We start from the raw sequence: 20,477 nt of genomic DNA, 5'->3' as shown, positions 1-20,477 counted from the left end.
CTCAAAACTAATCATCTACAATATTTACAAAGAATACCTCTGTATAAACCTTCGTTGAAAGGAAAATAGCTTACAGTTATTCAAAAAAAAAAAAAAAAAAACTATCAGGGCAAACTATTACAAACACAATAAATATATATACTTTGGATATATGTTTATCTTTTGTGGATTTCTCCCCTCCAAAAGAGAAATATTTAAGAATTAGTTTTGAGTACTGGTGGGCTATAACACTTACGTGACACATTTCACAACAGACAGACCTTCTGATATTGTTGCAATAATATTTTATGCATTAACATTAGTTTAACATTAAAATAAACTAATATGAAGTTGAATGAATAGCATAAAACAGGCAAGGGAGAAGCGTTGCATTGCTTTCATGTGGGCTTCAGTGCATGTGGGCATCCAGGGGAATGAGAAAGTAGAGAGAGTGGCAAACGATGCAAAAAAAAAACATGTTGATGTCAAAATTAAATGATCAAAATCAGAGGGAAAGAGTCTAGTGTGGAAAAAGATAATGCAAAAATATCAACAGCCGTGAGATCATTAAATTAAAGGAAGGCACTTGTATTCGATCCAAAATAAAGTAGGTATGGAAAGGGAAATAAAAGGAGAGAATAAGTCATCATGACTAGGTTGAGGATTGGACAATGCAAGCTAAACAAGACTCTTCATGTGTTAGGAAAACATCCAACGGGATTATGTGATGAATGCCAGGAGGAAGAAACAATTAAACATATATTTATTTCATGCGAGACATACAAGAAAGGCTCAGCTATGGGGAACAGCTATAGTAGAATATAACCTAAAAAGTATAGTAAAATGTTTAAGTGGTGACCAAAGAAGGATATTTGTTCAATTTCAAATCACTACGTATTAAGACAGGGGTCCCACACCTTGGTTAACTTCAAATTCAAGGACCATTCAAGGACTTTCCAGGTCCAATACCCTCAAATTCAAGGACTTAATGTGGGGACACATTTCAAGAGAAAGCAAGGTTACATTGTGTTACCTTGTAAGACACATTGTTACAGTTTTCATGTTTCGATTACAACTACGAAAACTATGACGTTTTTTTTTTTTTTTTTTTGCATTTATTTTTGCACTTTGCATTTTTATTTATATGATCTGATATTCCATTTGTCGTATTTCTGTTTTGCATAAAACTGAAGAATATTCAGCTCTGCACCTGGCCAAGTGATGGTCCTTTGAAACTCTGGCAAGCTATTCTTTGTAATCTTAATTATTATAATTAAAAAGCCCCCAAAGTAGCGCAATGACCATATCCCACATCACAACTCATTTCATTTCCATACCTAAAATGACTATATTTTACAGTCACCCTTGTGCAGACTGATCATAAACACAGCTAAAAGGCTTCCTACCATCCAAAACTTAAGATCTTGCACAGTTTTATCACAGGTAGAATGCAAAATGTTACAATACAAGCATTTTAGTCAAAGATAATTTATGTACTATTTCAAACACTTAACAGTTTAAAATCAGCCCAATTCCATGCAAAATGCAGATATGGCAACCCTGCATCCAACACAAGATGCAGGAATCAGATTTAACTAACCATGGGTCAAGACAAGAGTAAGAAGAGATGACTGACAAATCATTCTGGAGGATTTAATGTGCTCATATCTGATCTTGTAGGATGTTGTTCATCTTTTCTGTTTTTCCTTTGCATCTGATTGTTTCTCATTGTGTTGTTCCGATGTGTGGCATAATTAAAAAAAAAAAAAAAAAGAAAGCTTAACTCTGACTGTACGTCTGGTGCTTTTACTCTTTGACACAGAGCAGACTACCGTATTTTGGCGCAGGGTTGCCAGGTTTTCACAACAAAACTAGCCCAAAAGCATTTCGGGTAGTTCCACCAGTAAAAATAAGGTTCCAGAAGCTAAAATAAACATTCCTGTATTACTGTGAGTTACATTTATAAGCAATGACCCTGAGTGCACAGAATGAACAAATGATGAGATTTTATTCAGTCAAAACATCCGCCTCGCACACAAACACTCAAAACTAATCATCTACAACATTTACAAAGAATACTTCTGTAAAAACCTTAGTTGAAAGGAAAATAGCTTGCAGTTTTTCTTCTCAGCTACAAAAACAAAACAAAAACAAAAACTTTTAGGGCAAACTGTTACAAACAAAATAAATACATATAAATATTTGTATGTTCATTTTATCTCCCAAATAACATTTAGTTCAATTCCACTTTGGATACATGTTTACCTTTTGTGCATTTCTCCCCTCCAAAAGAGAAATCTTTTAGAATTAGTTTTGGGTACTGGTGACCTATAACACTTATATGACACATTTCACAACAACAGACTTTCTGAAAACTTTACAATAACATTCTATGTGTTAAAATTAAAGTTAACTAATATGAAGTAGAATGAAAGTATATTCAAATTAACAATCAAGATTAATACATGCTTTAAACATGGCTGTTAATTGACCCCTACTTCATTACCTACTGTTAAACACATAGAATCTTATTGTAAAGTGTTACTAACTTTTTTATGAAAGTCATTAAGCTCCAAAACTACTAATCATTTACAGAAACCACTATGACAAGGGTGTAAAGTGCAATTTTCGGGTCAATTTAACACTACAATTCTTATTCCACTACAAATGTAGTGTCTTCAACACACAAAAGACAATATTGAATCTTTTCAAACATTAAATGGGCATTGGACATTCTGTAAATTCGGGGTTCAAAACAAAACAAAAAAGCCTGATTAATCTGTGTAGATTACAGGTTAGAAAAACAAAAAAAAGCATTTATAAATACATAAATAACCATTACTTCCAAGAGTAAGTCAAATCTGTAGTTGTCTAGAGATGTAAGAACAACGGTATCGTACATACTAAGAGTGTAAAAAAAAAAATCTAAGCAGGAGAGGACTGAACTTAAGCCCTGTCAGTGCTCCTGCGTCTTCACAGCTATACCCACAAGGGCATGGCGAATGGTACGTCCATGCAGCATGTAACCGTCCTGCTTCACCACGGCTATGGTGCCGGGCTCGACTCCCTCCGCTGGAGTATGGCAGACTATTTCATGCTGATATGGGTCGTAGGTGGATCCCACGGGTGTCATCTTCTCCAGTCCATGCTTGGTGAAGATGTCCTGCAGCCGGCCCTGTATGTGTGCCATGTATTGCGTCAGCTGCTGTACTCCATCATCTCTCTCCTCAACCTTCTCCAACAGGTCTGCCACCTCCACAATGTCACGGCAGAAACTCTGAATCCCTATTAGAGGAAAGTAACGTTTAATGTAATGCCGCTATAATAACACAATGTGAACAGCTATAATGTGTAGCTAATTAAAGTAGGTTACCAAATAGTTTGGCGTCCTCAACAAATTTCTGTGTTCTTCTTCTGACATTGTCCGAGTCAGCTAGGGCTCGTTTGTATCTCTCCTGTGAAAAGCATAGAAAGTTTAAGTAATGGTGTATGCACACCAAAAGTGAAGCGAATTGACATCACATTGCAGGACTTTCTCCATATAGTGGACTTCAATGGGAGTCGACTGGTTGAAGGTCAAAATTTCAGTTTCAATGCAGCTTCAAAGGGGTCTACACGACCCTAGCTGAGGAATAAGGGTCTTATCTAATGAAACAGTAATTTTCTTAAAAACCGAAAACAAAAAAACATTTATATACTTTTTTCAACCACAAATGCTCATCTTGCACTAGATCTGTATTCACGACTTCACGCATTATGTAGTTATGCTGGAAAGGTCATGCATGATGTAGGCAGAAGTACTAATCTAGTGTTCACAAAGCAAACTTTCAAAAACAGTCAAAAGCCCTTTAAAAAAAAAAAAACTAAAGTAAAACAACAATGTCTGATGATTTTGAAGATGGAGTTTCTTGCCCTACCTTACCTTTTTGAACCGGAGTACACACACAACTAACCACACAAGCTTTCCAAGCTTTCTTTTTTTCTAGGCCAAAGAAAATGCTCCCAAAATGACTAAATATTGACTGGGTCAATATAGATGTTGATAATTATCTCTTATTAAAGTTGCATTTGCTCCAGAACACCATTTAAAAACATGTTTTCACTCACGAATACATTTGGTTACTTAATAAGCTAAAATAGCTTACACATACCCCTTTTTTCCACCAGAATGGTTTAATTCTGAAGCCAGAGTCTGTTCTTGGCTTGTGGAGCGAACGATGATGCAATGCTGGTACGTGCTGTTTACCTGACTATAACCAGTCGAAAAATGAACATTGCTTGTCCCTGTGTTTGTGCAGGCAGTTCAGCACGTCGGTTTTGCTTCTTTGTTATTTACGGAACTTGAAGTTATTCTAAAATACCAGCAGCTCGCATAAACTGCTGGTACTCTTATCTCTCCTTTTTAAAGACAAAAAATGTTAAGTCATTTGCTCTGTCACAAGTTTCACATGTTTAGACATCCAGAGCAAAACGTTTTTACATTGCTCAACAAAAACGCCATAGGCAGTGTCAGCATTCCTCCACCCAACAGCAAATTTTTAGGGCTTGAATCGAAACCCTGAACCCCGCTTTTTGTAGTGGGAATGCACAGAATGGTTTGAGAACAAACACTGTCTGGAACCAACACTGTTGGTGATGGACAAGGGGGTAAAAGAGTAATGATTTCAAAAACAAATGTGATTTACCGTGAGGTCGTGAACCTGCTCTTCCAGTTTTCTCGCTCTTATCTCTAAGGTCCTGACATGTGTCACAGAGTGACTCTGGTCATCATCTCCATCGTCACCATGGCAGTCATCACCAGCACTGCGATGTTCCGCTGCAGTGCTGAAGAGGCCTACGACGGACCTGGAGGGAGAAAGAAAAAAAAAAGTTGTCAAACACTCAACAAAAATGCACTTTTTTTTATATTAGACAGCTTCTAAAGCCTGTACATACTGTATGAGACAAAACTGCCTCTTTTACACTGCAGTGAATGGGTGCTGTCAGAAAGAGATAAAAATGTTTCAACAATTCACATGTAATTCACAAAAATGCAGTTTAATAATTAGTATCTTGAAGTAAAAAGTAAAATCAAAATCCACCAATATTTTTGTTCAGAACTGTTTTTTCATGTAAACAGTGTTTGATCTATGCATATTTCACTACTGATTCAGATGAAACTACATTGGACAAAGCAACATTATGGATAACTGACTGATTTTTCCCAGAAGCCAGGGGTTCGAGTTAAAAAAGGTCTTAATTCAAGTGGATTATTGTGATGTTTTTATCAGCTATTTGAACTCTCATTCTGACGGCACCCATTCACTGCAAAGCATCCGTTGGTGAGAAAGTGATAAATTTAAATGCTAAAATGAATGCTAAATTCCTTCAAATCAGTTTTGATGAAGAAACAAACTCATCTAGATCTCGGATGGCCTAAAGATGTGCATTTTTTTAATTTATTTATTTTTATTTTTAACTATGTAAAGTACTGTGATATTTAGCTTTGTGCATAATGCTGCAATGCTCATGTAACACATTTCTTTATAGCACTTTCTGCATCTGACATATTAATATTACATGAAACAAATGCAAAAAAAGTTCATTTAATCCCCAAATATTGTTTTATATTTTCAAAGCTTTGAGCTCTGTGGCTCAAGCCAAAAAGAGACTTTTTTTTTCTCCTAAAACACAGGTCTAGTAATAGCACTTACAAATTGTTCGGCATGTAATAATTTACTTTCATATTTTAGTTTTTATCATAACTGAACTAAAACGAGAACACATTAGCACAACATGACCACAATTTACCTAAAACAAGGGAATATTAATTAATTTGTGGCCATGATATCTTGTCATGAACAGGCACACGTTTTAGTTTACAAAATATTTGTTGATAAATATTAAATAGATTTTAAAAGAAAACTTTAAGACACTTTGGATACTCACTATATCCTTACGACTTCTTTAATTTTTAATGACTTTCAATGTGGCTTAAATTTGATCCAAATAATAACAGGTGGCTGCCGCTTCTTAAGACAATAGGAGGGTCAATTTGACCCGTTTACATCGGTATGTGCCACGAACAAAGAAAATCCACAGGAATGCAATAAAAGCCATTCATCATCACGAATAATTACACGTTCAGTACGTTTAACACGTATAGATGTGAAAGTAAATGAGCCGTAGGATTGATGATTACACAACACAAAGTAAAGTTTGGAAAACTACAAACAACCCATGAAAGAGAAGAAAATCCACCAGAGGGCTAGCCGACGGACTTACTACGATATCTGACACTGTTTTAATACAGTTTATAATAGTATCGTTACATTTAACCGCTCGTAACTAAGAAAGACGATACGTTAAGACGCAAGACAGATGTGATCTTAAAGCTGACAGATGTGATTGATGATCTTGCTAAGCAATTTTCAAATAAAATATAAACTCCTAAACGACCCACGGTCGACGTGTTTGTCATTTCTGAACTTATTTAAATTCGTCTGAGTTGTATTTATTGGTTAAACAGAGGTTTGAGTGCCGCTAAACCGTTAACTCACTCGTTAGCAGTTAGCAGCGACGTTACACCACAACATTTCAAACGGTTAAAACGGCGATAATGTTAACAAAACCTTGTTTTTATCGTATAAATCGCAAGTTTGTCTAAATATCACGTTATAAATCAGACGTTACCTGTTGACTGCACTCGGTGTTAACCTGAACAAATCGATGTGATATCTTCTCGTTGCGGACAGAAAGCGCACGGCCATTTCCTCAGTAGCTTGTGTGGGTGGTTGAAGCGCGTGACATGCTCGATGAGTCACTGTTTAGAATCAGTGAGTCGATTCACTAAAACGACTCTGAATCTCACCGGCCTGGTGGAGAAAATCCTGTATTTACCACAGCTTATCTTTTATTATAAAACTTTCAATTCACAGAGGCGTTTTCACTCTTATGTATTGTATTTGACTAACTGAATATTGTATTAAACACGATAATCTGCTTCAAGGGGGGCTGTAAACCTTTTGTGCCTCAGGCAAAGACCACCCACACAGACTCTCAGCCTGTGCAGCACCCCCTAATATAAAGGGTAATTTTATTTGTAGCACTGTATAAAAGAATGGCTAACATTAACATTAAGAAGAAAACAATATTCAACATTATCCACACATATGTGAATTATTTGTGAATTTTTCATGGAAACTCTGTCTATCGACCCCCTGAATGAACCCATGAACCTATATGAGTCTGTGGTCCCGTGCCTGGTTGACGACTCTGGATCTATTTAATAAATGACTGGTGATTATATGTGACCCTAGACCACAAAATCAATCATAAAGGTCAATATTTGGGGGGTCATCATTTTGAAAGCTGGATAAGTAAGCTTTCCATTGTGTATGGTTTGTTAGGATAGGACAATGTTTGGCAGAGATACAGCTATTTTAAACTCTGGAATCTGAGGGTGCAAAAAAAAAAAAAACAAAATATTAAGAAAATCACCTTTAAAAAGTAGCCTAAATGAAGTTCTTATCAATGTTTTTATATATTTACAGTAGAAAATATTTTCATGGAACATAATCTTTACTTCATATCCTAATGATTTTTGGCATAAAAGAAATATTGATAATGTTGACCCATACAATGTGTTTTTGGCTATTATACCCATACTTAAGACTGGTTTTGTGCTCCAGGGTCACATATGTTTATTAATGCTGGTAAGCCTATTTATGGCCTTTTTCCCATTTCACAGCTTTCAGAAGCAAAACCAGTTTTAGTTGATGTTATTAGTGTAATCCATAATTAATATTCAAAAAGACATTTACTCATATAATCAGAATTCCAACACACTTTTATTACGAACAATTACCTAGATGTTGCAAAGAAAAAACAATGACTATTTTCTTTAAACTGGTTTTATGTACAAAATAGAAATAAATAAATCTGCTCAATTAAGTGCCCTAGTGTTAACAAAAGGGAAAATCCTTTGAATGCAATCCAGTTCAGTTTCACATAACCTATAAAAGAGAGAGATATTAACACTGTATTTCAAAACTGCACAAAGAAATCAGCAGGAAGGCCACATTAGTATCCTGTGGCATTATACAGTAAGATGTGAAAAGACATAAAACAGTTTTAATACAATTTAGGCACCTATTTTAACTCAGTAAAGAGGTGTTTATAAAACACTTTGTTTCCTGAACATTCCCTTATCCTTGCCATCGCCACGCAATTTTTATTTAACATTCGTTTTTATTTACATACACACTAACATGAAATATACGGACAGTTGTCCCATGCATAAGTGCAGTGTAGTGTACAGACAAGATGATCACAGATGCAATCTCTTATTTTGCTTAAAAGGAATAGTTTAACCAAAAAAGAAACTCTGAATCCGAAAATGTGCTCATGTCCTTCTGTCCTGGATTACTGTGATGTTTTTATCTGATGTTGAAACTCTCATGCTGATAGCACCCATTCACTGCTTGGTGAGCAAGTGATGTAAAGCTAAATTTCTTCTAATTTGCTACGATGAAGAAACAAACTCATCTACATCTTGGATGGTCTGAGGGTGAGTAAATGTTTAGCACATTTTAATTTTTGGACGAACTGCTCCTTTAACACTCTAAACAAAGCCACAGATCCGCAGACTCTCCTGATGACAATGCTAGAATTACATCACTTTCTTTGACTCCCATTCCTAAACATAAAATCAAACAGAAAGAAATGAATAACAAAGATTAGAAGAACACATTAGAACAGAATGCAAAAGATATTATTATTGACAGATTTCTACATCTCAAGCATCACCAGTACTTTTTTGACCAGTGTTGGGGAAAGTTAATGCATTACAATATTGTGTTACTCCCTAAATTTATTTGTTACTTGTTACTTTTATTGAAAGTAATGTGTTATGTTGCGTTTGCATTACTTTTTATCATCTAGACTGGACTTACTTGTTTGTTTTTAATATGAAAAGCTACAGTTGAGGTCAGAAGTTTACATGCACCTTACAGAATCTGCAAAATGTTAATTATTTTACCAAAATAAGAGGGATCATACAAAATGCATGTTATTTTTTATTTAGTACTGACCTGAATAAGATATTTAACATAAAAGATGTGTACATATAGTCCACAAGAGAAAATAATAGTTGAATTTATTATTTATTAATTTTTTTTTTTTTTAGAGATTTGATCATAAATCCGTTGTTTGTTCTGAACAGTTAAACTGCCCACTGTTCTTCAGAAAAATCCTTCGGGTCCCACAAATTCTTTAGTTTTTCAGCATTTTTGTGTATTTGATCCCTTTCCGACAATGACCGTATGATTTTGAGATTCATCTTTTCACACTGAGGACAACTGAGGGACTCATGTGCAACTATTACAGAAGGTTCAAACACTCACTGATGCCTCAAAAGGAAAAACAATGCATTAAGAGTTAGTGGGGTGAAAACTTTTTGAATTTGAAGATCAGGGTAAATTTAACTCATTTTGTCTTCTGGAAAACATGTAAATATCTTCTGTAGCTTTTGAAGGGCAGTACAAAATGAAAAAAAATTATATTTAGGCATAATAAGAAAAATGTATGCATCTTCATTCTGTTCAAAAGTTTACACCCCGGCTCCTATCGCATCGTTTTTTTCCTTCTGGAGCATCAGTAAGCGTTTGAACCTGGATTTTTCTGAAGAACAACGAGCAGTTTAACTTATCAGGACAAACAAGGGATTTATAAACAACTATCACTAAAAAAAAAAAAAAATCACACAGCTGTGGATCATTCAGGTAACAGCACAGTATTAAGAATTAAGAAATTAATTTTTATAAATTCAACACTTTTATTTTCTCTTCTGGACAATATGTAAACATTTTTTATGTGAAATATCTTATTCAGGTCAGTACTAAATAAAAAATAATGCGCATTTTGTATGATTCCTCTTATTTTGGTCAAATAACATTTTACAGATTCTGCAAGGTGTATGTAAACTTTTGACTTCATCTGTATGTTTTTGTCAAATGTAAATGACCTTTCACACTAAAAGTGAAATGAACAGGCCTCAGGCTGAAGGAAATGTGAATTCACGTCTGCACAGTAGAGGGCGCTTTCAGCTGTGCTGTCATTCTGAATTCACAAGAAGAAAGTACAACACTCTTCAGCAATTAAAAAAATGAAACAAATGTTATGTTTTCCTAAAGTCATTTTTGCTTATTAGTATGGTTGATTTGGATCATCGAAGGTCAGCAGCAAAGACATTGCTTAATAAAATGGGATTAAATACATAAAGGATATGAAGGAGAAGTCCACTTCAGAACAAAAATTTAAACAGATAATGCACTCACCCCTTTGTCATCCAAGTTCATGTCTTTCTTTCTTCAGCCGTAAAGAAATTATGTTTTTTGAGGAAAACATTTCAGCATTTTTCTCCATATAATGGACTGATATGGTGCCCTGAGTTTGAACTTCCAAAATGCAGTTTAAATGCGGCTTCAAACGATCCCAATGTGGTTGTAAATGATCCCAGCCAAGAAAGAAGGGTCTTATCTAGTGAAACAATTGGTTATTTTCAAAAAAATACAATTTAAGTACTTTTTAATCTCAAACACTCGTCTTATCTTGCTCTCCCTGGACTTGGTGTATTCTGGCTCAAGACAGCTAGGGTATGTCGAAAAACTGCAATCGTATTTTCTCTCTCAACTTCAAAAATCATTTTAAAATCATCCTACATCACTGCAGAAGTACCGACCCAGTCTTTGCAAAGTGAACATGCAAAGAAGATCAAACAGACCCTTCTTCCTTGGCTGGGATCATTTACAATCACATTTGGGATCGTTTGAAGCTGCATTCAAACTGCATTTTGGAAGTTCAAACTCAGGGCACCATATCAGTCCATTATATGGAGAAAAATCCTGAAATGTTGCCCTCAAATACCATAATTTCTTTATGGCTGAAGAAAGAAAGACATGAACATCTTGGATGAATGGATTTGTTCTGGAAGTGGACTTCTCCTTCAACATTTAATTATTGCAGGTTTGCTTCATATTCTGATTTGCATTTTACTGTTTTTATTCATTTTGACTTATACCGAATCTGTTTTTGTGCAGGTGAGATGAGAAAATGCATGTTTACATTTAGTCTAGAACTACAGTAACTTCATGTTTATACAGTGCACACATAGGGACAAGACAGCTGTCAGTCAACAAATGGGACTCAGATATTTTTTGGTAAATTAAAAGTAATGTGTTACTTTACTAGTTACTTGAAAAAGTAATCTGATTACATTACTTGTAACACAGTACAAAACACTGGTTTTGAATGTTTCATTGAATATTTGTGCAACCTCATACCTTGGCTTTCTGCATGACATTTCCTTTGGTAGATGCATAGATGGATGGGGGGCGTTTCCTCATTTCAGACGCACAGTTGACCGGCACAGTGGCACTATTATAAATATCTTCCTTTTTTTTAACTGGAACCTACAGGTATTAAAATATAAATGAATTTCACTGTAAAATCAGGTTTATCTGAAGGCAAGGCATATTAAGAGTCAAGAATGCAGGCACCTTAACGGTGGGTTTGCTTTCCACAGGCGCCCCCAGCATTCCTCCAGTCAGAGACTTCTTCAGTTTCTCCTTCACCTCCGTGAGTCGCAGCTCGAGGTCCACTCGCTCCGCTTCCTTCTGACGGCAGCTTTCTTCCAGCTGGGCCAGACGCTGCTCCATGGCTTTTTGCTGTTTATCTGATGCACACATGCACATTATTGTCAGCAGGTGGCGCCAAATACTGCAAAAATCGAAACTACCTCGCATGTTATTAACACTCAAACCAGTCAATTCTCTCACCAGTCGCCTTTTTCATCTCTTGCTTCACCACCCTTTTTTCTGAACGCAGGGACAACAGGTTGTTCTTGATTATTTCTTTTTCTTTCTCCAGATGCTCTTTCTCATTGAGATACCGCCGTGCATCTTCTTCCGCCCTCGTCTTTCCATATTTACCGTAGTGATTCACAGCTACAGCAAAAATAAGATGCAACTGGTCATAAATGGCAATGTAAAATGTAATCAGTAAAGCTTTGACACAGTGGCTGTGTTTGTGTACATATACATATATATAAACCTAAAAAAAGTGTTTTTTTCAGTGGAAACAACTTACAGGAGCCGTGTCGCTTCACTGTGATCTGTGTGTCACCCTTGGCTGTATCCACACTGGACATGGAGGAATAACGCTTCAGTTTAGACTGATTCTCATCAACCTGCTGGTGGAAGAGAGACAGAGTAGAGGGGATAAAAAGAGAAGTAATTACAGTTTGTGTGGAAACAGAACAAACTTGAATCACTTCTTGTAAACTTCTTGACTTTCAGTATGATAGTGTTTACTTCAGCATTACACAGTTTAATTAGCTTACTTAAGGATTTCCTGAACAGTTCCTAGCACACACTTGCAATGACAGAAGATTTGTAGCTGACTAGACATAACATAGACAGTTGCCCAACTTAACCACTCAACAAAGAAAGAAATGGTACTACAAAAATTTTTAGGAAGTAAACCAGAAAATCAAACAGCAAGACATATTTGTTGCTGCCTTCTGGGCTAATTCAAAAATGAACTAAAACTCGGAGAGAACTGTGGTTAATCATGCTGAACTCCAGAAACAACACTCAAGCGGACCGAATCTTTCTTTTCAAATGTCATATAAAGCTCTATATAAAGTAACCTCCCACACACAGCAAAATCTATCAGTTTTTACTATACTCTTTGATTGTGAACACAAGAATGTACATTACTGTTCAAATTTATGGGGTAAGATTTTTTTATATTTTTATATTAAGTTTCTACAGAAGTTTCTAGTTTCCGCCACTAAAAAAACCAAAAAAGGTAATTGCAACTTTTTATCTCGCAATTCAGAATTGTGAGATATAAACTCACAATTGTGAGTTACAAAGTCAGACATAAACTCGCAATTCTGAGAAATAAATCACAATTCTGACTTTTCTCAAAATTGCGACTGTATCTCCTTTCTCAAAATTGTGAGTTTATATATTGCAGTTGTGACTTTTTTTCAGAATTGTGAGATATAAACTCACAAATCTGAGAAATAGTCACAAATCTCGCAATTGTGACTTTTTTTTTAATTGGGAGTTTATATCTCACAACTGTGACATTTTTTTCTCAGAACTGCAAGTTTATATCTTGCAATTCTCACTTTATAACATGCAATTATGAGTTAAGTCAGAAATATAAGATATAAACTCAGTCTGTTTTCCCTCAAAATTGGACTTTATAACTCACAGTTGGGTTTACATCTCACAATTCTGAGAAAAAAAGTCAGTCAGTTGCAAGATAAGTCAATATTGTTAGACATAAACTCGCACTTCTGAGAAATAATCACAATTCTTACTTTTCTCAAAATTTCAACTTTATATCTTGCAACTGTGACTTTTTTCTCAGAATTGCAAGTTTATATCTGACAATTCTGAGAAAAAAGTCAGAATTGTAAGTTTATATCTTGCTATTTTAAATTTATAACTCACAACTGCGAATTTATATCTCACAGTTCTGAGAAAAAGTCAGAATTGTGAGATAAAAAGTCGAAATAACCTTTTTACATTTTTTATTCAGTGGCGGAAACAGGCTCCCATAAGTTTCTTATACTCAACAAGGCATTTATTTGATAGAAATACAGTAAAACAACAATATTGTGAAATGTTATTACAATTTACTTATCTATCTGAATATATATATAAATATATATATAAAAACAGCAGCTAAGTGTAAATAGCAATTAGATGCTGTTTACACCAAGTGAAAACACATATTTTCTTGAAAACATATTTTCTTAGCGATATATATGCTATTTACACTAAGTGCAAATAGCAATGGATTCTATTTACAATAAGTGAAAACAGCAGTATTTTTAGCAATATGCTATTTACACTAAGTGCAAAAAGCTATAGATTTTATTTACACTGTATGTTAAAATAGCAGGATTTTCTGCTATTTATACTACTTATTGCAAATAGTGGCAATTATCTGCACTTCAGTATTGTACTACATTATGAAACAGTATGCAATAATAACACACTGTGTGTAAATTATAATTTTAATTCAAATTATTAAATGAATGCCACCTTATTGGGACAATAAAGCCTTCCCTACATCTACACTAACCTTACCCAATACTTCATTTTAAACTTTTGAATTATTTCCTTCATTTTTATTGAAAATAAATGCCTTTCCAATGTGATATGAGATTTGAAACAGAAGAAAAAGTTCGGCAAAAGGCGGGTTTGAACAAAAGCGTTACAAGTACAAGCGTTACCCTCTGCCCCACTGGAGCTGACAACTGATATCCATCTTTTGTATCATTGGCTACACCCATTACACATTGGTAATTAGAGTCGGTGTAAATATAATCTATCAACAAGGTAGGCTATTTGCACTTAGTGTAATTAGACACTCCATATTTTAAAATGTATAAAAATACAGTGAAACAGCAATATTGTGAAATGTTATTACAATAAACTTATCTATCTGAATATATTTTAAAATGTAACGATCCTTCAGAAATCATTCTAATATGCTGATTTGGTGCTCAAAAACATTATTATCATTATCTTATTATCAGTGCTGCTGCTTAATAATTTTGTGGAAACAGTGATTTCTTTCAGGACTTTTTGATGATTTAAAATCTCAAATAAACCGCATTTGTTTGATTCAGAATAATCTTTACTGTTGCTGAGGGGCATGATTTAACAAAACATTTGTAATTCATATGATACATTTTTAACTTAACCTTACCAACACACTTTCATAGGGAACTTCGTCATACATTATTGGATCTGTAGAGGTGCTGCTGGAGGAGGTTGCCCACCTATGGCGTGAAAATCAAGAATTAGTAAGAAAATACTACAAATCTGAGCGAACTCTTTAAACATCCCAACTGGAACAGGCTAAATATCCTCAGCTCAACTCACAGAAAAGAGTGTCGTGCTGCGTTCTGGATGCTGCTGATGGTGTCCACATCCACATAGTCATAATGCAAAGCCTCAGGGGTGGTAGCGCTGCCTGCTTCAGCCAACAAAACCCCCAGCCAGCGGCCCATCTCCACAGAACAGCTCGCCTGAGGTCGATTATATTATAAAATTAGCCATATTTTTTACTGAAAGATCTTACAATGTAACAAAGATCTGTTTTATTACCTCCAGGGCGGCCACTTCTGTGCTCGCTCGCATGATGCGGAAGGCAAAGGGATGTTTGGGTCCAAGGCCGGGTAAGACGTCTACACCATTGAGGGCTAAAGCACTAACATGGGTGTGAACATCCCCTCTGTCCTTATGGAGATAAAGAGTCCCATTTCTCACACAACACCAGCGCTCCTTCCAACACTGGTTGACTAGGACATTCAAGTAACCTAGCGAAAGATATGAAACCATTAGAGACGTGCAGGAAAGTCTTAAAAGATCCAAAAGATCAACAGGGAAAATGGATTTATGTCCCCTTACCACAACGGGGATTGTCATCCAGGTGGGAAAGCGTGTTGGCTTCGCCTGGAAGGGGCGGCTTCTTCTTGGAGAAACTGATGATGCGGTTGATTTTCCTGCCAGCGGCTCGACTCATAGATCCAGTCAGCTCAGAGAATGTCCCTTTTTTGCCCTTCCCTACAGGAAGAAGCACAGGAAACATCATAAGAGGATGCATATAGTGCAAGGACAAGACACGAAACAAATGTTTGGAATCTATTTACGAAGATGCCGCTGACTTCCTTTGTTTGCAATGCTGAGGAAAAAAACAGCATACTTAAGCCTATAGCTGTTTCTTGCGGCAATGAGTTTTCAAGTGTTTTCATGCATACTTTAAATTACGAGCCATCTGTGACACTTGAAAAGTGAACTTAACAAAGGTAGGAATGTGTGCTGTTGAAATCCTGAATTTTATAAGCATATAATATAAAATGGAAAAAAAAAATGGCTGAATGCCTAATTCATTACTATTTTGTCCAAATAAATCATAATTAAACATTAAAACATTATAAAAAATAATAATAAAATCAATCATTTGAAACTGAATTTAGGGATTAAGACAATATAGCGTAAAGTATTGCATGAAAAACCTTTTTTTTTTTAATTTTTGATGTGAATAAATGTCCATTACTTTTTCTGTCATTTACAAATACTAAATTACTAATATTTTTTTAATTCATTTTATTTGTGAACTTTAAACTAGTGTAATTTACAAATGCTAAATTACTATTTTTTTTTTTATTCATTTTATTTTTGAACCTAAAACTAGTGTAATTTACAAATACTAAATTACTAATATTTTTTTAATTCATTTTATTTTTTAACTTAAAACTAGTGTCATTTACAAACACTAAATTACTAATATTTTTTTTAATTCGTTTTATTTTTTAACTTAAAACTAGTGTAATTTACAAATGCTAAATTACTAATATTTTTTAATTAATTTCATTTTTGAACTTAAAACTAGTGTCATTTACAAATACTATATTACTAATAATTAAAAAAAAAATTCATTTTATTTTTGAACTTAAAACTAGGGGTACACACTATTAAAAATCTAAATGACACCAATAAACTATTTTTTAATCTTTAGGTGATAACTGGCAAATGGTGATATGATATTAAAATGCTATACTATTTTGTTTGTAAATAAAAATAAAATATAAAAAACTAAAATCAGTTTATTTAAATGCAACTTAATTTAGGCATCACAACATTATAATGTACAGTATGAAAAATTATTTTGAGATTTTCTAAAAATAACATTAATAATGTTAAAGAACTATTACTGTTTAAAAAAATTAACTTTAAGTGAGATTTAGATGACAGAAAGGTAATCCAAATGCACATGCAAAGTTCAATTTTCAATACTGGTCAATAATAATAAATAAAAACTACTACTGGGCAATGATTAATTGCAATTAATCACATCAAAAATTAAAGTTTTTTTGTTCATAATATATGTGTGTGTGCTGTGTATATTTATGTATGTATAAGGACACACACATACAGTATATAATATATTTTGAAAATATTTACATGTATATATTCATATAATTTATATTATATATAAATATATTTAATATATAAACAAATATTTTTCTTAGATATATACATGCATGTGTGTGTATTTATATATACATAATAAATATACACAGTACACACACATATGTTGTGTACACAAAAACGTAACATATTTTGGCTGCGATTAATCGTGATTAATCGTTGCCCAGCTCTTAAAACAATTTCTAACATCGGCTGATATTCCATAAAGTACCAATATAACATGTATGCTGATACAAAACCTAAAAAAAAGAAAAAGAAAAGAAGGATGTGACATACTAAAAGGCACAAACTTTAACCTCAGGACACATCAAAGACACAGGAAGTACTGCACAGAGCAGCTACATCCTTCCTGAGTTCCTAATCCCATTGTGTGAGCATGACATCACAGAACTAACAAGAGGAAACGCTCTACACCTGGAAAACCGACTCTGACCCCGAAAGCATTCGCTAAACAAAGAAGCTGCTCGTTTGTGTCCATACCGTTTTCACAGATCTCACGGGTTACGTCTCCATTGGCTGCGCTGTCAGAATCAGAAGTATGTTTATCTGCTGACATCATCTGGAAGAACCGGGAAGACGACAGAGCAATTATAGGGATCAACATGCTGGTTATGTTCATAATCAGTATAGTTTAGTCTAGTGTACTTTAGGCTACATGATACTAGTAATCTGTTCAGACTTACCTTATCCAGCTCTAGTTTTCGCAGTATCATCGGAGAGGATGAACTCTCTTTTACATTAATGTTGCTGGCCAGGTTACTTACTTCCTGAATGACCTACATAGTTTTGACGGAAGAGAGAATCTGTCAGAACCAGATTTGTTCTCATCCATGATATCATGACACTATGAAATCTGAAAACAGTCAGAACATTAAAGTGAATAAGTGATAACACTTTAGAATTTGATGTTAACTAAGAGTTTTCCCTCAATAAACTCCTAATTTGCTGCTCATTAATATTCAGGCATTTATTAAGTTTAGGTATTTAGGCAGGTTAAGGGATCTAGAACATGGTCATGCAGAATAAAGCAATAATATGTGCCTAATAAACAAATAAACAGCTAATAAGCAACCAGTTAATAGTGAGAACTGGAACTTAAAAATAAACTGTTACCAAATACATTTACAAGAATTGACTCGTCTATAGTCATCAGTTTTAGCGTGATTAATTCTTGATTCTGATGGGTCAAACAGTTTTGCATAATGATGCTGTATCATTGTTAAGAGTCATTGTTAGAGGAAAATGACTTATAGAGTTCCCATACTTTGCGACTAATTAATCTCCACCAATCTGTCATTTTTGACTAATTACTAATAAAAGTTTTTTTTAACAATTTCATGGATACTGTAATGTCAAAGATTCATTTCCAGCCAAAGAAATGTTTCGGAGTTAAGCATCAGTGTTGGTATTGCTATTTAAAATGAAAACTATTAAAACTTTAGACATTAAGCTGAAATAAAATAAAATTAAATTAAATTAAATTAAAGGTAATTGCAACTTCTTATCTTGGAATTCTGACTTTTTTCAGTATTGCATGATACAAACTGGCAATTCTGACTTTTTTTCTTAGAACTAAGAGATATAAACTTGCATTTGTGAGTTATAAAGTCAGAATTGTGAGAAATAAACTCATAAATCTGACTTTTTTCTTAGAATTGCAGGATATAACACTCACAATTCTGACTTTTTTCTTAGAATTTTGAGTTTATATTTTGCAATTCTGACTTTTTTCTCACAATTGCATGATATAAACACAAATCTGACTTTTTTCTCAGAATTGCATAATATAAACTTACAATTGTGAGTTATAAAGTCAGAATTGTGAGATATAACCTCATAATTGTAACGTTTTCTCAGAATTGCGAGTTTATATCTTGCAATTGTGATTTTTTCTCATAATTGTAAGTTATAAAATCAGAATTGTGGGACAAACTCACAATTTTTTTTTTCAGAATTGGGGGTTTATAACTTGCAACTGTTATTTTTTCTCAAAACTGGGAGTTCATATCTTGTATTTCTGACTTTATAACATGTAATAGTGAGTTAAGTCAGAATTGTGAGATATAAATTGGCCAATCTGAGAACATATCTGAGAAAAAAAGTCTGAATTGTGAGTTTATATATGAGCTAATTAAAACATTATTAAATACTACAATAGTAAATAAAAAATACTAAAATAACACTGTTAAGCATAAGCAGAAAACATTACATTCATTATAAAAATATCCTTGACTTTTTAAGATGATTGATTTCAATGACTTTTTTTAATTCCCTGATATTTCCAAATTTTGAACAACCATGGGAACCCTGGATTTCCCACATAAATGTGCATGACTTTCATCTCTTTCTTTTCACATAATAAAATATATTTAAACTCATTTAGTTTGTAAATATCCATTGTATTACATTATATATTGCGATGAAGCACCTTGAGCCAGCTCTCGGCCTGTTCTTTGCTCTGTACAGCCAGTACTAGCGCCTCTCCTCCCGGCATGGAGAAACGAAGCTCGTGTTTCTTGCGGCGTCCATCTTTAGGCACATAGATGACATTGCAGAGATTCAGGGGGAGGTCAACGTGTGGAGAGCGATCTTTGGGATTCTTGAAGCACTGTGGAGAATAAAAGCTATGTTTAGAGCTTGCCGAACTGATCAGATGTTAAGATTGTCTCCCCTCTTATAACAGTTCCGGTGCGATTTACCTGAAGTCTATTCTCGCGGATGATTGTTAGCTGCTTAGCCCATTGACCGAAGCGTTTCTTGCGAAGCAGGAAGGCGCATTTCCGGCAGTCTTTCATTTGACCCACTGGACTCTCCTCTGAGGGCCATTGGTGCGTCCTGTCTCTGCTTTTAGCTTCCTCATCCTCTTCATCGTAGGATTCATAAGAACTGCTGAGTGCATCTGAATCATTGTCTGTTGATATTAACAGCTATTAAAGCTCCACACAAATGTAGTACATTTTGACAGGCACAAGCATAAAAAACAGCACAGGGTTCTTACAAGAGTTTTTGCTGGCTCCATTTAGACGAGTTATTGGGTAATTGTTGTCAGCATCTTCATAATAAGCATCCTCTATTGAGTTTGGAGGGCTGGAGTTATCTGGTAAACAAGCACACTGCGTTAGGTTTCATAACTGGCTGTTATTGTGCCTTCTTAGGCTTGAATGTGTTTGCACTTACTGCGAGTAGTTATATACTGGGGCGCTGTGCCCGGTCCGAGCGGGACGGCTTCTTCATAGTAATCATCAGGAGGAGGCGTGGTAGGGAGGGGAGGAGGTGTGTCTGTGGGACTCTGACAAAACAACACCAATAATTATTCAATTTAAAGAGATGGTTCACACAAAAATAAAAATTTTGTCATTAAGTACTCATTCTCATGTCTTTCCAAACCCAAGACCTTCATTCATCTTTGGAACATATATATCAATATTTTCAATGAAA

At 34.5% G+C, this 20,477-nt stretch overlaps 2 protein-coding genes across 2 annotated transcripts in view; both read right to left on the bottom strand.

The window, feature by feature from the left end:
- Positions 1 to 1,968: 1,968 nt before the first annotated feature.
- Positions 1,969 to 6,778, bottom strand: grpel2 (GrpE-like 2, mitochondrial). The gene is made up of 4 exons (XM_051093726.1): positions 6,652 to 6,778; positions 4,665 to 4,824; positions 3,353 to 3,434; positions 1,969 to 3,264 (listed from the first exon to the last, which is right to left on the bottom strand). Exons 1-4 carry the CDS (start codon positions 6,726 to 6,728, stop codon positions 2,936 to 2,938), a joined length of 648 nt encoding a protein of 215 aa, XP_050949683.1. The 5' UTR covers positions 6,729 to 6,778; the 3' UTR covers positions 1,969 to 2,935.
- A 1,011-nt stretch (positions 6,779 to 7,789) lies between these two features.
- Positions 7,790 to 20,477, bottom strand: part of afap1l1b (actin filament associated protein 1-like 1b) — a 32,005-nt gene continuing 19,317 nt past the window's right edge. Inside the window, exons 5-19 of the mRNA XM_051093764.1 lie at positions 20,217 to 20,328; positions 20,038 to 20,136; positions 19,739 to 19,950; positions 19,468 to 19,647; positions 17,723 to 17,815; positions 17,520 to 17,598; positions 15,456 to 15,611; positions 15,153 to 15,364; positions 14,928 to 15,073; positions 14,752 to 14,824; positions 12,106 to 12,208; positions 11,796 to 11,963; positions 11,517 to 11,692; positions 11,301 to 11,429; positions 7,790 to 8,656 (exon numbers count right to left, since the gene is read on the bottom strand). Coding sequence (XP_050949721.1) covers positions 8,630 to 8,656; positions 11,301 to 11,429; positions 11,517 to 11,692; positions 11,796 to 11,963; positions 12,106 to 12,208; positions 14,752 to 14,824; positions 14,928 to 15,073; positions 15,153 to 15,364; positions 15,456 to 15,611; positions 17,520 to 17,598; positions 17,723 to 17,815; positions 19,468 to 19,647; positions 19,739 to 19,950; positions 20,038 to 20,136; positions 20,217 to 20,328 — 1,965 coding nt within the window. The 3' untranslated portion in view covers positions 7,790 to 8,629. The remainder of the gene's footprint in view (positions 8,657 to 11,300; positions 11,430 to 11,516; positions 11,693 to 11,795; positions 11,964 to 12,105; positions 12,209 to 14,751; positions 14,825 to 14,927; positions 15,074 to 15,152; positions 15,365 to 15,455; positions 15,612 to 17,519; positions 17,599 to 17,722; positions 17,816 to 19,467; positions 19,648 to 19,738; positions 19,951 to 20,037; positions 20,137 to 20,216; positions 20,329 to 20,477) is intronic.

Source organism: Labeo rohita, chromosome 21, assembly GCF_022985175.1.
Source record: "Labeo rohita strain BAU-BD-2019 chromosome 21, IGBB_LRoh.1.0, whole genome shotgun sequence".
NCBI classification, from domain to species: Eukaryota; Metazoa; Chordata; class Actinopteri; order Cypriniformes; family Cyprinidae; genus Labeo; species Labeo rohita.
The sequence above is the reverse complement of the archived record's forward strand: the minus strand, read 5'-3'. Positions and strand labels throughout refer to the sequence as shown.

Bases quoted from the DNA above. Each gene is read 5' to 3' on its own strand.
- grpel2 (XM_051093726.1), bottom strand. From the start codon at position 6,728: ATGGCCGTGCGCTTTCTGTCCGCAACGAGAAGATATCACATCGATTTG. The intron at 3,435-4,664 runs GTAAATCACATT...TGCTTTTCACAG, and splicing joins AGCAGGTTCACGACCTCACG to GAGAGATACAAACGAGCCCT. The intron at 3,265-3,352 runs GTAACCTACTTT...TTCCTCTAATAG, and splicing joins TGAGGACGCCAAACTATTTG to GGATTCAGAGTTTCTGCCGT.